At 38.5% G+C, this 15,152-nt stretch overlaps 1 protein-coding gene across 3 annotated transcripts in view; it reads left to right on the top strand.

Moving 5' to 3' along the window:
• The window catches only part of SLC39A9 (solute carrier family 39 member 9), a 20,201-nt gene extending 5,049 nt beyond the window's left edge, over positions 1-15,152 (top strand). The window contains exons 2-7 of one of the 3 annotated variants that reach the window (XM_074148748.1): positions 985-1,093; positions 3,320-3,511; positions 5,952-6,020; positions 6,937-7,022; positions 9,044-9,178; positions 10,825-15,152. In XM_074148748.1, coding sequence (XP_074004849.1) covers positions 985-1,093; positions 3,320-3,511; positions 5,952-6,020; positions 6,937-7,022; positions 9,044-9,178; positions 10,825-11,055 — 822 coding nt within the window. In that variant the 3' untranslated portion in view covers positions 11,056-15,152. The remainder of the gene's footprint in view (positions 1-984; positions 1,094-3,319; positions 3,512-5,951; positions 6,021-6,936; positions 7,023-9,043; positions 9,179-10,824) is intronic. The other 2 variants (XM_074148750.1, XM_074148749.1) reach the window with 2 other exon arrangements.

Raw genomic sequence — 15,152 nt, 5'->3', positions numbered from 1 at the left:
ATGTTTTTAAAAAAAGTCGGTTCTTCAGCGATACTCTACTAGAAGGCCATTAAAGTATGGCAGTTTTAAGGACAAGCTTCTGCACAAGAGCAGCTGTTTGGTTTAGAGACTCAAATATAGTCCATCTATCGTGTAACAGTCTAATAACAGCTTAAGGTCATTTCTTCTGTCTCTCTAAACCAGCAGGTGGTCCTGCTGCTTTTTTGTCTAAAAATTCTTTTTTTTTTTTCTTTTTCTTTCTGTAGTCCTAAAACTTTTATTAGCCCTTTTCTGTGTTATATAAATACAGTTGACTTGGCAGTTTTCATACTCAAGCAATGTATTTGTTTCTGTAGATGCATTTGTGTTAGTGGTTCTCTTTCTGGGTTTGCTTTTGGTAATTTAGTTTTCTTTCTTGTATTTTCTTTTTTATTATTTAGATTGGCTTTTCTGGCAAACAAGCAATTTATCTTGTTCTGTGCCATACCTAACAGATTTTAGGGAACTTGCATGTTTAAGTATGATTTCTAATAGGAAGGATATATTTGAAAACAAACCTAGAATGGAGTTAAAATATAGAGTTGCAAATGTGCTTCAAAATTCATGTACTTTCAATCTTCCTTTGTCTCCGCAAGCCCTACAGTTTGAGTCCCTAGAGAGTGAACTAGACCCCAATAATCATTAGTGCCAAATACAGTAATTCTTGCTGTTTTGAAGCATGCACCACTTCATTTCTTGTCTGATATTAACAGTCAAATGGAACATCTTTAACTTTCATTTCCTACTTCACTTGATTGCATCAGACACTGCATATGTTCACTTTTCAGAAAGTTAATCGTTAGAAGTATAGGGCTATGCAACTGGAGTTCTTGAATAAAAATCAACAAGACGTTTTGTGGATCATTCGCTCTCCCCTTTTCCTCTGCCCCAACCTTTGTTAATGAGGGAGAGTAAAGAAAACATTTTCTTTCTTAAAGATAATACTTGTTTTGTACTTGCTTGCAGGAGAGATTAAAGTTGGTGACTGTTCTGGGCGCTGGGCTCCTGTGTGGAACTGCCTTGGCTGTCATTGTGCCAGAAGGAGTACATGCACTTTATGAAGACATTTTGGAAGGTAAGAATCCCGATGGCCTTGTTCAAGATAACTTAGGTCATGGTGTTACGATATACTGGGGCTTCTTTCTAGGGCTTTTAACATGAGATTGGTGGGAAGGTTTCACAGCAAATCCGGCATAGAATCACAAAACTGCCATAGGCATGATACTGCCTCTTAGTGATCTGACAGAGGGATGTGATCAGGCTGTGGACTGGATAACTCTTGATGAGTGATCCAGTCATTAGCAGGTCCAGGTGCTGTTCTTTTCATGGAACCACAACCTTAATTGCCAAGCCATGTGTAGTGCTCCTTGTTCTGGGGAGAGTTAAACTTTAACTGGAACTTCAAAGGAGGTATAAGGACGCCTTTGGCAGAGAATGAAATTGTGGACTATTTGCTGTTGCTTTTTCTAGTTTAGATTGCTTCTCATTAAAGCAGCTGCAGGAAGTGTTTTATAGATCCATATGTACTTGCCTTCATAAGAATTTCCTCCTTTGAAGCTGAAGAGCATCTTGGAATTAAGCTACCTTAGTATACTTGGCTGAAAATTATGGTTATATAGGACTAATTCACAGAGTAGGAGACATTTCTTTCTTGGGTGATATTAGACGTAGAATCTGCACAGGGTTGTTGCTAGTCTTCAAAACCTCACAGGCTCTGATTAATAGCTTGAAGCTAATGGCAATTATGTGTCTTGTAGAGACATGAGCATGGAGCACATCTTATACCCAGAAGTTTAAGTAAACCTTGATTTGAGGTTTTGACATTATTTTAAATAGTCAGAGCTCATTGCCTCTGGAGTGCGTTTTAAATCTTGCTTTAGCTTGGGGTCTTGTGATATTACATTGCCATTGCATGTATGAGATTTTTCCAGTATGATCAAAATCAGAAGTTTGTCTGAAGGTGAACAGCAACTACGTAGTGGTCACAGGAGAAAGGACTATCAAGCTGAGGCTGTAGAGAACTTTGCAAGTGTCTGATGTAATGTTGTTGCTGATCTGAGATTGAGAGATAATTGTAATACTCTGCTTTTCTTCTTGTTTCTACACTGTTTAAAATTTCTTTTTAGTAATATGCTTTAATTTATCCTTTTTAGCTTCAACTAAATTTTTGTTATTCTACTTAAATTTAAAGTAAACAGAAGATTATATATAAAAATCATCCTTTATCAAGAAGTGAAAGAACCTCTGATTATGCTTTTATACTATACTGTAATTTGTGCACTCTGATGTCAGATGTCTCTAATGAGCTGTAGTTGCGGGTTTGCTCTCCATTCAGTTTTAATTCTAAGTAGACTAAATTTTTCTTGTAATGAAATGGCTAGCAGTAAATACAATTGCTGTAAATGTTTGCTTTTTTTTCCCTACTAAATGGGGCATACTCTTCATGTATGAAAACTACAGTCTACTGTTTAGAGCTATATGCTATAGAACTTAAAGTTTAGTATGTGGAGGAAAAAAGGCACTTCCCATTACTTCAGTAGTGATATCAGTAGCATTTACCTAGGTAAAAAGAACTTGTTCTGTCTGAATGAATCCAGACTCAGTTCCCAGCTCCCAGTATTGTGACTAAAGCCAGTCTGTCTGTAAGGACTTTTTTTGTGTGGGTTTTTTTTTTTTTTTTTTGCATTGCAGAGAGGGAAAATTAATGGGTACTACAGATTTAACTACAAAAAATATTTCTAGTATTTAGGATATTCAGAGTTAAACTTAAGATTCTGAGACCTTAACAACTTTCAGTATATTTTTCCTGCAACTTCACTCATCTAATTAAATGGCACCCTAGAAAGGTGCCTAAAGAAACTTTGAGGTATATTCATGTAACTGGAAGGAAAAAAAGAGGGAGAGAGAGGTGTCTGCGTTTGTCCAGTTCCAAGTGTAATTTAACTCGGACTGGTTGCTTGTTATCAAAACAGGTGTTTGTCATTGATATAAAAGTCACTTACTATTACTTCCGTCTTTTCCCATAGGCCTGAGAATATATTATTTCTAATTTTTGACCTTGTAGGTTGAGACCAAATAGCATATCATGATTCAGATTATTATTTGTTTGTAAACCTATGTGTATGTGTAGTGAAGCTTTGATTTGAGTATTACCAGCAAATAAATTTCCTTTGGCAACTTCAGTCCATTGTTTTGTGTATTGTCCAAGAAAGCTTGAGGAATGCTTTCAGCAAAAGAGGAGAAAAGTGACCATTCCGTGTTTAGTCCCCTGTCTCCTAATCTGTTTGCTTGCCTGCCACAGGGAAGCACCACCCAGCGAGCGAGATGCAGCGTGTGATGGAGTCTGAGAAGGTAGCGGAAATCCCAGTTGTACATGAGTATGGCCACGACCATTCCAGGTTGCATGCCTACATTGGTGTGTCCCTTGTCCTCGGCTTTGTCTTCATGCTGCTGGTGGACCAGATAGGCAGCTCTCACTTGCACTCTACAGATGGTAAGTAAAGGTTCACTTCAGTTAGACTCCCCAATTAGTCTTGATTAGCAAATTGCAATTTTCTGGACTGCTACTGGGATTTAATTTGACCAGTCACATCCAGAGTTTCAGTAGGTGCTTTATAGACATAAAGCAAGGTCTGTGTGACATGTTTTTGCTGGAAATCTGTCCTGGAATTCAGCATAATTTGAGAGCTTGCTTTGCTAACATGAAGTAACTGTATGAGCACATATGGTGTGGAAGTGGAGGGTGACTTGACCCTTGAGTTATTGTCTGTTTTACAGTGTCACCCATAGGGGATTACTTTGATTTTCCAAAAAACTTCAGGTTAGTTTTACCTTCGTTTGTTTTTCCTACTTAATTGTCATACATGTAGGCAAAATTTGCAAAGAACGAAACGTTATCTTACATAAGAATGCAGAAATGATTAGATGTAAGCTCTGGTCCTTAACTGTAACTGCACAGCTGGATTCCCACACTAGTCTGGAACCTCACTTACTTCAAAATATTTCCTGCTTGGTCCAAAGATTTCTCAGCTTCATTGCAAGACTCTCAAAATGCCTACAGTTGCCTGTTTTTCCTGCCTGTGGCTTCATGCTCTAACTGTAGCTTGAAATGCACCAAAGGCTTTTTGTCCTCTGAAAAAGGTATTTTATTGCCTTTTGCTGCTCGTTTTCTCCCAAATAATTTCCTCTGATGGTGGAATTTGGCCCTCAAAAATGGAGGAATTGATCTTGAAGGAGAAGTAAAACACACACTCCAAGGAGGCGGGATGTGTTTTGGTTGGATCCTTGGCAGTTCATAGCGCTGCTGTGTAAATGCTTACATGGGGTTAGTGTGGTGGGATGGATGGGAAGCCAGTGCGGGAGCTGTGTTGCATTTGTGCTCCTAGAGAAGCGTAAATGGAGCCACAGCCGCGGCTAGCTGATTTTTCAGAGCTTTTCAAAGGAAACAGTGGCAGTGAGGATGACAAGGGGATGTAGGTAAGCAACTGCCAGGAGTATCCTTGGCTTGTACAGATTATGAGCCTTTCCGATGTTTCTGATCAGAGCAGATATCAGGAGAAAATTGACTGTGATCTGTGTTAGAGAGAAACACTATAAATTAGGATATCAAGTAAAGTTTTGTCTAGTATCTCTCTCTGTCACAGGAAATGTAGTAGTGTTATTGTAATGTTTTTTTAAAGCTACCAGAGAAAAACGTTTTTCTCATTTGAACCAATGTCTGCTAGTTTTGTTATCTCCAAGCGGCTAGGCTTTACTTTCTGTAAACTAGAAAAATTCTGTAGGTTAGAATGGAGGTATGAAATGAAATGTGACACACTATTTGAGTGTGTTTAGTTCTGGTCAATCCAAGACAAATTTAAAGGAAATGTTCTTTGTGAATGATCTCCTCCAGTTTGACGTGAATAGGCTATCACAGTCATCCAACAGGAGCTTATGCGATTGACTGCTGTAATAGACTCCTCTTGATTCAAAACATCAATCTGACCGCAGAGAATACATTAATTTTTAGCCCGCTCACTTCCCTGATCTGACTCACTGGGCAACTACGTGGGTGCCTGGGCACCAAGAGGGAGACTGGAGGGCAGGGAGACAGGCAGGAGGAAAGGAACAGGACTTTCCCTTTTGGCAGCCATGCAGACTTATTCAAGTAGCTGTGTAAGTGTGCTTGTAGTCAGCTTACTGACCACTAGTATAATTAAATAACAGCTGCTCAACTGTTTGTAATTAAACAGTTGAGTAATAAGATTTCCATACTTGTGTAGGACTTACCTGCCCTGTTCGCTGCAGTGGTTCTTCATAACAGTTTCAATGCCTGTTGCCTTGTGGTGGATATTGTCCTGTTGTGCTGTATGAATTGTCAAAAAATTGCAGTCAAAAGGCTGGCTCTCAAGCAGGACTGGCTTCATTTCTTCTCTGTGGTGTGTAATGTTGGAGGGAAATCTTTCCACTGCTGCCAATGATAAGTAGAATTTTTTGCTTGCTGGGAATTGCTGGAGAATGAGTACAACAGAGACTGCCCCAGACTGTCACCTGAAGGAAAAAGCTGACTCTGGACTATATGGGGAAAAATCGTCCTGATTCTTGGAGCAGCTCTGGATTCCAGGGATGCAAAACTAGCTTGTCTTGCTCTTGGTAGCACAGAAGTTTAACATTTGTTTTCAGGAAGTTAAGAAAAATGACTGCTTCTGCTTATATCAGTCATCCTGTAAATTGCAGGGAATTGTCTGTTGCTTGTTTTTTGGTAGAACTTCAGGTAATTTGAAGGTGTTAAGTATCAAACTATTTTATCATTAATCTAATGCAGAAAAGCGGATAGTTTTGAATTCAACAGCCTAAGATGCTGGTAGGGACACAATGATACTTAGAATTTTTCTTCTAGCACAATTTGTATGTTTGTTCTATTTATGCTAACTTTTTTCTCATAACCGTTTCAGATCCAGAAGCTGCAAGATCAGGCAACTCCAAAATCACCACAACGCTGGGACTAGTAGTCCATGCTGCAGGTAAAGTGGGACCTACTGTTAGCAGTTGACAAGGACTTCCACTGCTCTGTGGCTCATCTTTAGATGTGTTAGAAACAGCTGTTTTTTGGTTTTGAGGGTGGCTTTTTTTAATACAAAAAAAAAAAGTGGGGAGGAGGAAGGAAGAACTAAGGGTTTAAAAAACCTAAGTTTTAAAAAAGAATATCTTGTGGAGAAAGGAGATTATAGGGTGGAATGCAAAGATTTGAAACAGATTTGGGATGACTTGCGAGGACTGAAAAAGTTACACATGTACAGCAGTCAATCTATGTTCATGTTGTTATTCTTCACTATATATATGTAGTACAAATATGATGTTTTTACTCTGCTGCTGAAAGTTATTGTCTAGATAAGTCGTAAGATTTTGATCAAATATATTTTTTCAATAAACAAAGTATCTGTATATTAAAGACTAATATAGTATCCATTTCCTATTTTGTTTAGACAATATATTTATTTTAAATGGTAAGAAAATAGTATTTACAATAGTATCTATATTTTTAAAAATTTAAAGAGGAATAATTAAGATTTTAATGCTTAGAATCTAAAGCAGATTTTTAAATTTTAGATAGGAACCCACTTCCACTATAGAAGACTAAAATAACTTGTTACCTGGTTCTAACAGTTCTGAATGTGTGAATACTGAGTAGATTCTCAATATGGTTTTTATGGTCTTGGGGAAAAAAGACAGCTCCTGTTGAGGGTTGTCTGAAGTCCTGAAATTGTTGTGGCTTAACGAAGGGAAGCGAATCGTGCTGGATTGGTGTAGTTAATGGCATTTTGAATAACAGGACTTCTCAAATCAACGTGTTTTGTACTGTCAGCCACTGGGGGGGGTGGGAAAGCTGAAACTGCTCAGGATGGAGGAATAATCCATGAATTTGCACTCCTCTTTCAGCTGATGGTGTTGCATTGGGTGCAGCAGCTTCTACTTCTCAGACTAGTGTCCAGTTGATAGTATTTGTTGCGATTATGTTGCACAAGGTGAGTCATCATCCAAAAATTATTTGTTCGTTAAAAGACTGTTAAAGCATACAGAAATTACTAAAGACCTTAAGTTTCCTTAGTGATGTAATATGGAAATGTGTAACACCACTGAAATGAACAGATTAATAGTACAAGCCTCAAGGACTGAAAGCACTGGTATGGTGTATGACAGAATAACAAATGTTGGATGCTAAATCTGAATGAGGCACGAGCGAGAGAGAATTCCAACTGCCTACCTTGGGTGCAGTGGTTGGGAAAAGTCTTCCAAAAGTAGGGAGAGAATAATAGCTCGTGAAGAAATGTGGCAGCTTCACACTGATTTATTTTTTTCTGAAGATAGTGAGGTGGTGTGTTTTGTGGGTGGCTTTTGTTTGTTTTTTAAAAACCCAAGTAAACAAACACCATGGTCCCACGGTCCCCCCCCCCCATGGTCCTGCTGTAAGAGATGTATTCAGAGAAGTTTTAGAGGGTGAAGCACAGAACGATATGCTAGTGTATTCCAGGAGGACAAGCAGTTTTATGCTGATTCCAACAGTTTTTTGGTTCTGTGATGTTGTCAAGAAAATGGGAAGGATATTTATGTTATAAAAGGTTTTAGTATTTAAAGGGTTAGTCTTTTGAAACCACCTAATACTAGAGTACTAAAATATAATGTCCAGTTACCTCTGTTATTGTAGTAGCTTCAAGGTCAATCACATGCCATTTTTGCAGGAAAAACTTTTAAACGTTGTCTGGTAACAAGCAAACAATGGCTCTTGAAGAGGGGAAGGTCTTTTTTCCTTAATTCCTTTGTACAAAGGTATATATTAGCTATATAGGTTCTAAGCATATGTGTGCAGATGCATATTTGACTTATGCCAGCACAATATATATATTGTATATGTTACAATAATTAGTCACACGTTTATCCAAAAATCTTGCTTCTGTAATTGCATGTCCAAAATGTTAGGAAATACAGATCTACTACTTCTTCACTGTTCGTACAGTAAACTAGGCTTTACGTAATCTTCTTCAAAGGTGACAATCTCACGTCTTGCTGTGAATCTTAGTTTATGGCTATTGCCAAGTGAAACTTATTTTTATTATTCTTAATGTTCAAATTAGAACTGTCTTCTGAAATTGTACAATATCAGATCTCCTATGAAAGGTTGTCAATAAATCCTTGGTATCGACAGGGAAATGTATTTATTCTCTGGTGGTTTTTTTTATTCTACTGATCCTATTTGATGCTTTTGCCTTTTTCATTGTTTTTCCCCTCAGTCATGGTTTCCTCCTTCTAGGTTTAAAACAAAAAAGATTCTGTGTATAAAAACTGATCGATATATTTTAGCTAATGATTTATCTCAAAATTGTCAGAATGGACTGTTACTGTCTTTGTGTGAGCACAATATAGTCAATTTCATGAGTAGCCAGACAGCAATGCCTTGTGGATGAGAAACTGGATGCTAGCAGAGGGAGAGGAAGGAAGTATTTGTTTGCTTCCCAGTGGGAACAGAAAGGGAACTGAACTTGAACTAATCAAAAGAGATTTTAAGTCTTTGCTCATGCAAAGGCTGACAGCTTGTCGTGGTTTCGGCCGAATTTACCAAAACCAGACCGACAGCTGTATTTATTTGGGAATGTTTTCCTCTCTATGTTAATTGTAGAATTTTTCTGCTGTAGCTATAGAAACTGTCCATCTAAGGATCCATAGTATCAGGACAAAAAAAAAGAAATTACAGAAGTTAATGGCGATTTAGGGATTATAGTAACCACTCAAGTGAGAATGAACATTTGAATACTTATGATGACTACAAATGTGTACTCTGATAGAGCATGGGTTTCCATTAGGTACTGTTCTTAAGGTAGGGCATTCTGCAGAATGCTATTGATTTGGGTTAACTGCAACATACTAGTGCTTTCCCTGAATTTCTGCCAATTCAATGCATTTCATACTAGTAAGTTGTATTTGAACTTTATCTCAGATTTCAGGGGATTTTAGAAGGGATTATATTACCAGTGAGTATTGTTTTTTGCAGGCACCAGCTGCCTTTGGCCTGGTTTCCTTCCTGATGCACGCTGGGCTGGAGCGGAATCGAATTAGAAAACACTTGCTGGTCTTTGCATTGGCAGCACCTGTTATGTCCATGGTGACATACTTAGGGCTAAGCAAGGTAAGTCTGTGATATTTGTTCTGCCTAAAATGTAGCTTAGTGGTGGAATTTGGGGGGAAAAACCCTAACATACGAGGTCAATTGAAAAAAAAAAAATACCCAAACTCTGAAAAAATTAGCAGAAAGGAGATGTTTAATAAAAAGTAGATAAAAAGGTAGCAAAGTGAATGCGTGGAACAATAAGTCCTTCTTTCCATCAGAACCAGTGATATAGATCCTCTATAATTATGTATAGGTTTGTGGTTTTTTTAGAAGATTGATTTGTCTTTTTTCCTACCTCTTCCCTCTGAGAATTTAACATATTTACTCACATACCACATTTTGTCCGATTACTGCGTAGTTATTTTCAGTGTTGCTCCATGTATTCTCATTTTAATATGCAGGTAGACAATCATCTTGGCTAGTTTTCCCCACCGTTCTAGAACTGGTCATCTCTCACGCTCCTGAAAGCATAGTCTTGCCTTGGCTCTATACAACAAATGGTCTGTGAAATGGGCCACTGTGCATGAGTTTATTATGTGATGACACTCCTGTATTTCTCACTGTTGTGGGCTGTGCTGGTGACATTTACGATGTTATCGTAAAGAGTATAGCATGATCTCATAAAACTCAAGGCACAAGAGGAAAGATTAAGTAAATCATCTAGGCTAATCCCTTTACTTGTGGGAAAGAAGTTATAGTTGATAGTGTAGCACAGGAGACAGCAGAAAGGGGTGGGAGTTGTAAATAGAAATGAGGATGGTGTTTGAGAATTCTTTAGGTGTAGGCTCACTAAGAGTAGGGTTTGCATTTTGCACTTCAGAAAGAACACAGAATTGATAAGATGCAAAAGCTGTCGCAGTGGTTAAATAGTTCCAGAGCAGAAGATGTATTCCTGCTCTTTGGAAAAGTAACCTGAGAGTATACTGGAGAACTAACATCACACATGAGCTAGAAATTGTTTAAGAAACATTTTGAAACTGATAGGAGGAGGTTTGTATTTCATTACATTCAATGATATGTAGCACAATCTTAATCCTAGCATGAATGTGAAGAGGTGCTCAAGTTTTTGATCTAGAAGATATGGAATCTTCTTATTTATGGAATTTGCATGGAAATTCTGGAAAAGTTTGGGCTCTTGTACATATTGAAAGACTGATGATTTGGGGCTTAAATCTAGCAAATCTTGCTCTCACCAGCAGGGGACCAGATATGTAAAGGCTAACATCTTATTTGAACTGGTTGAGGGGGGGAAGTCATTCCTGAGTGTCCTTCCTAAATTTTGTGAGCTTGCAATCTGAATTTTATATTTTTCAAAGCACATTTTATCATTTTGACTTTTTTTTTTTTATGTTGCTGTGAAATGGTCAAACAAGATGCTTCTGCGTAGATGATGGCTTTTTTCTTCTGTAAGGGTTCCTAGAAGTCTGAAGTGACCTATCTGGGCTGAGAGGTGTCTTTCTGCCCCTCACATCAACTTTAGAATGTCAGTTGATACAAGTAACGTGCAAGACATTAAACAATACATTAAACTATTGTCATTACGGAAGAATGAGAGTTGATAGAAATCCTACTGTGTCTGGACATTTATAGATTTTTGGTTTTATTATTATTGTTTGAAGAGCTGCTTATCCTCATTTTTGCTTTTTCCATTTTTTCCATTTCAGAGCAGCAAAGAAGCCCTTTCAGAAGTCAATGCCACCGGAGTTGCTATGCTGTTTTCTGCTGGGACTTTTCTTTACGTTGCCACAGTCCATGTCCTCCCAGAAGTAGGAGGAATTGCTCATAGCCACAAACCTGAATCAACCGGAGGAAAAGGACTCAGTCGTCTCGAGGTGGCAGCCCTAGTATTAGGATGCCTTATTCCTCTAGTTTTGTCCATTGGACACCATCACTAAATGTTCGAATTTCACTGTTCTCCTTCTTGATCTGACATGAGCAGTAAATGTGGGCTGCTCCCTTTATCATTGTCTCTTACCCATCATCCATCCCATCCACTTTACGGAGTTCAGAGGGAACCTTGATCGCAAAATGAGGAATACTGGGAAAGTTTTTAGTGTAGCAAAATGTACTTTGGCAGCCGGACATAAATTCTATGTAACTTTCTTTTCTGAAGACATTTGCTATTTTAATTGTTACTTCTGGCCCTATTCTCAGGGAAGATGGAATTTGGAGTTAAGAAAGGTGAGCGGGGAAGAACATAAGGATTCATCACGAATTTGCAATCACCAAAGTATCCTGCAATTCAGCTTTCACAGCTGAGAGCAAAAACAAAGGATGGCTGCCGTGTGAGAGGCTGAAGGTCTTACTAATGAAGAAGGGGGCTTTCCCCCCATCGGTTCTGTGTTGTCCTGACAGCGTGACTGGTCTTGTAATGTTTGTCACTAATTGTATTGCAAAAATGGGCTGCACTTGGAGTTCTGGACAACACTGCTATTGTCACAAGTGTCACTATAAGAAAGAAGTGATGTAGACAATTTGTAGGATTAGAGTAGGGAATCAGCTGGTTGAGACAGTGCAAATGAATTTTGTGGCGTATTCCATTATTTAAGGCAAAGGATAGAAGTAAGGAGAATATTGATTGTTTATGCAATTGTTAATAAATTTTAAAAGGCAGTATTTCTTGGGAGATGGTCTTCTGCCAAGTAAAGCATAGGCACCAGAAATGTTAGCAGGAATTAGGTATTTGGTACTGTAATTACACTACTGCTACTGTTGAGAGAGAGAGAACCATAGTGTCTTTTGAAATCAAGCTGTTTTGGGCTCTGAGGAGTAGAAATCTGGTGGAGACAGCTGTTGAGGGACCAGAGGACTTTGCTAGCTCATTTTCAAAAGTCTGAACTGCTGAAATTGGAGGAGAGGGGGGTCATTAAATAAAAGATACTAGGGCTAGCAGAACAAGATGTTTAGTTAAATACTTATGCTGCAGATAGAGTACAAAGTGTTTCTAAAGCGGTTCTGAAAAAAAACCAAACCCAAATTGTGGGTTCCCAGCAGACCGGTTAGGCGTTTTACTTTGGCGATTGTGCATTTGCCTCTTACTGATAAGTATTAGTTTTAGTGAATCTACTGGAGGCCTTGTTGCCAGCTGCTGATACCTGAGAGGTGACTGTGAGAAGAGCGAGACTGCAGAAGAGTAGTAAAAGATCCCTCCCTTTCGAAGACACAGCCTTCTCTTGTCAGGCACCATTTCTCTTATGCAAAATATATTATACTCTAATAACTGTAGTGCATTGGAAAGTCAGAAATGCTTGACATGCACAGACTCAATGTAAAATTCTTTCTTTAGGGGAAAACTTTTCAATGGTGTACCCTTTTTAATCTAGACTCTATCTGCACTTTTTAAAAGATAACATTGCCAAATACATCTTTCTTTTGATTTTTTTTTTTAAATGTATTTTCAAGGCTTGAAATATCTTCTTAACTGAAGTGCTTCTTGTTTCCATTTGAATGAGTGTGTCTGTTTTTCATAACACTTATACTACGCAGGCCATTGTGCCTCTTAACATCTTTACATTTTTGTCATTATCCTGTTTGTCTACTAGTTCAATAACGGGTATGGCCTGGCTCTTGGACTAGTCATTGCCTTGTCTATTGGCTTTGTAACAATACAGGTATATCCCAGGGTTGAACCTAGTACTGATCCCCAGGAGCGCTTGTTCATTTGTGTGTTTTACTATATAAAAATCAATGCAAAATCATCTTTTCCCACAAGACAGTATTTTCAGATAGAATGAGTGTGTCGGGCCTAAACAAGCATTTTTGACATCAGACCTTCAAAACTTAATTCTGTTCCGAAAAGCCACTGCAGAGTTAATGACATGGATGAGCTCTTCTCCTGCACATACTTAAACTTTTTTTTTTTTTACAACATACCTATGCAACTAGTAAGTTGCCTGTTTAAAAAGTTCAGTGAAGCAGGTTACTGACACATGTGAATGATACACAGGGATGTTTACACCAGAGCTCCCAGTGTTTTTCCTGATTGCCCCCTAATTACCTCCCTCCTTGATAATCTCACTATTTTACTTTGCTTAATCTTTCCATTAACTGTTTCTAAAAGCAGGAGAGTTTGCCAGATCCACAGCAGAAGCAGGAGATAGCTTAGTGCAGCATCAGATGCTTATGTTTTATAAAAAGGTAGGTGTTTTTTCTTTAAACTATCACCTGTCACTTGCACCCCACCCCAATAGTGAAGCTGTTCTAGGGAGATACCTGCGCCAGGTCCCATTTCATGCATTTTCTTTCAGTGTGGGAGCGTGTGGATAGTACCCAGTGGGGTGAGTGTGTACTGGTGAGGATGTGACAGCCTTTTCACTGTGGGCATCACCTCTGGCGTGTTCATCACAAGAGGTGCCATTGCTGAGAGGACTTCTCGTTTGGCTTTTCTCCTGGCCCTCACATCATATTTCCAATTTCTGGGGCAGCCACCAGTTTAATGATTCATGAACACAAGAGGCCAAGTTATAGCAGCAGGTGCAGGATTTTAAATGAACACATTGGAACTTAAAATTGGCACAAAAATTCTGATAACAAGTATTTTTAATTTTGGCACTTGGTTAAGTGATAGAAGACTCATGATTTTTGTTTTAATTTTTTCCCTTCCCTACCCATTTAGAAGTAGCAACAGCATTTTCTTTTGGCTGCCTCTGTTACCTCTGTATTGAGCTATTACTTTCAATTCTGTAGCTGAAACTGCAGTGACCAACGAAACTTTGTTATGCGATAAGGAGAATATACAATTTTAAGTGATCAAACCATTCCAAATTGTTAGTTCCACGTGGAGGATTATTTTCTTGAGGCAGAGTATTTTAATGAGTTAAATAAAATGGTCCATTTTATCATATCCCCTTTTTTTTACCTATCTCCCCATCTGTTACAGCAAATCCAAGCACCACATGTAGTCAGAGCCATCTGGTATCATTTTCTACTCCTCAGGGGACCTTGGTGCAAACAAATTCCTCTTGCTCTCTCTGTAATAGCCATCTCTGCCTGTCGTTTCTCTTGTGAGGTAGGTGGCAGCAGGTCTAGCAGGTAATGCTTTAACCAAGTGCCAGGCACGTCCCCCTTTCCTTCTGTAAGTCCCTCTAGGAAATGTATAAATCTTGTCAGCTGTTTTTTCAGTTAATGATTTCTTAACTGGCAATAGGAATTGGACTAAAGCTTTTTCTCTTGATCAGGGTATGTTCAGGTACTTTCCCTACTGTTCTGATTCTTTTGTTGTTCCTTATATAAAGAAGGGAAATACTCCTTTTTCAGCACCTGATGACAGATGCAGAAGCTGCACTGACACTAACCTAAGTGAGGATGGCAGAGCTGTCACACCAGGATAGATGTTTTTGATAGCTGTGGGATGTCAGATGGCTGGGTGTTAAACACAGAAACCCACCATTGACTTTAAAGAACTATTTCCAGGCAGGTTGAATAAAAGGCTAATGTTATCCAGGAGGCCTAGGAAAACTACTGTGTTTATTCAGGAACTAGTTCAGAGCCTTCAAGGAGTTATTGACAGTAGCAGATGTGTCTGTGTGGTATCAGGTCTATGCAGAATGAGGGAGAGATGCTGTGGAATAAATGCTGCTGCCTTCCTGTTCTGTGTTGGGACTTGGGGAGAAGAGGAGGAAAGCGTATTTTTATTCTTTCGGGGGTGGAAGGAGGAGGAGTGGTTGCAGTATGGTGGGAAAGTTTATGATGAATTTCAGATTCCTGTTCACCTTGAACTTCTTTTAAAAATAAATTTTTTTTTTTCTTTTCTTACTGCCCTTTTATTACATCTCTCAGCAGCCTTGGCTTTCCAGGGAAGAACACTGCGTGGTCATTGCTGTTTACCTGACTCCATGTATGGAACTGTAATTTTGTCTCTTTCCAAACCATTTGTACACAAAATCATTCCATGAATGGCTGCCTTATGATTTTTTTTTTCCACTTTAATTGTGAATGGTTAAAATAATGTTGCCGTTTTCAATTTGTTTTATTATATTAAATTTTTACTAGG

The sequence above is a fragment of the Numenius arquata genome, chromosome 6, assembly GCF_964106895.1.
Source record: "Numenius arquata chromosome 6, bNumArq3.hap1.1, whole genome shotgun sequence".
Taxonomy (NCBI): Eukaryota; Metazoa; Chordata; class Aves; order Charadriiformes; family Scolopacidae; genus Numenius; species Numenius arquata.
Note: the sequence above shows the minus strand (reverse complement) of the source record. Positions and strands in the feature narration are given on the sequence as shown.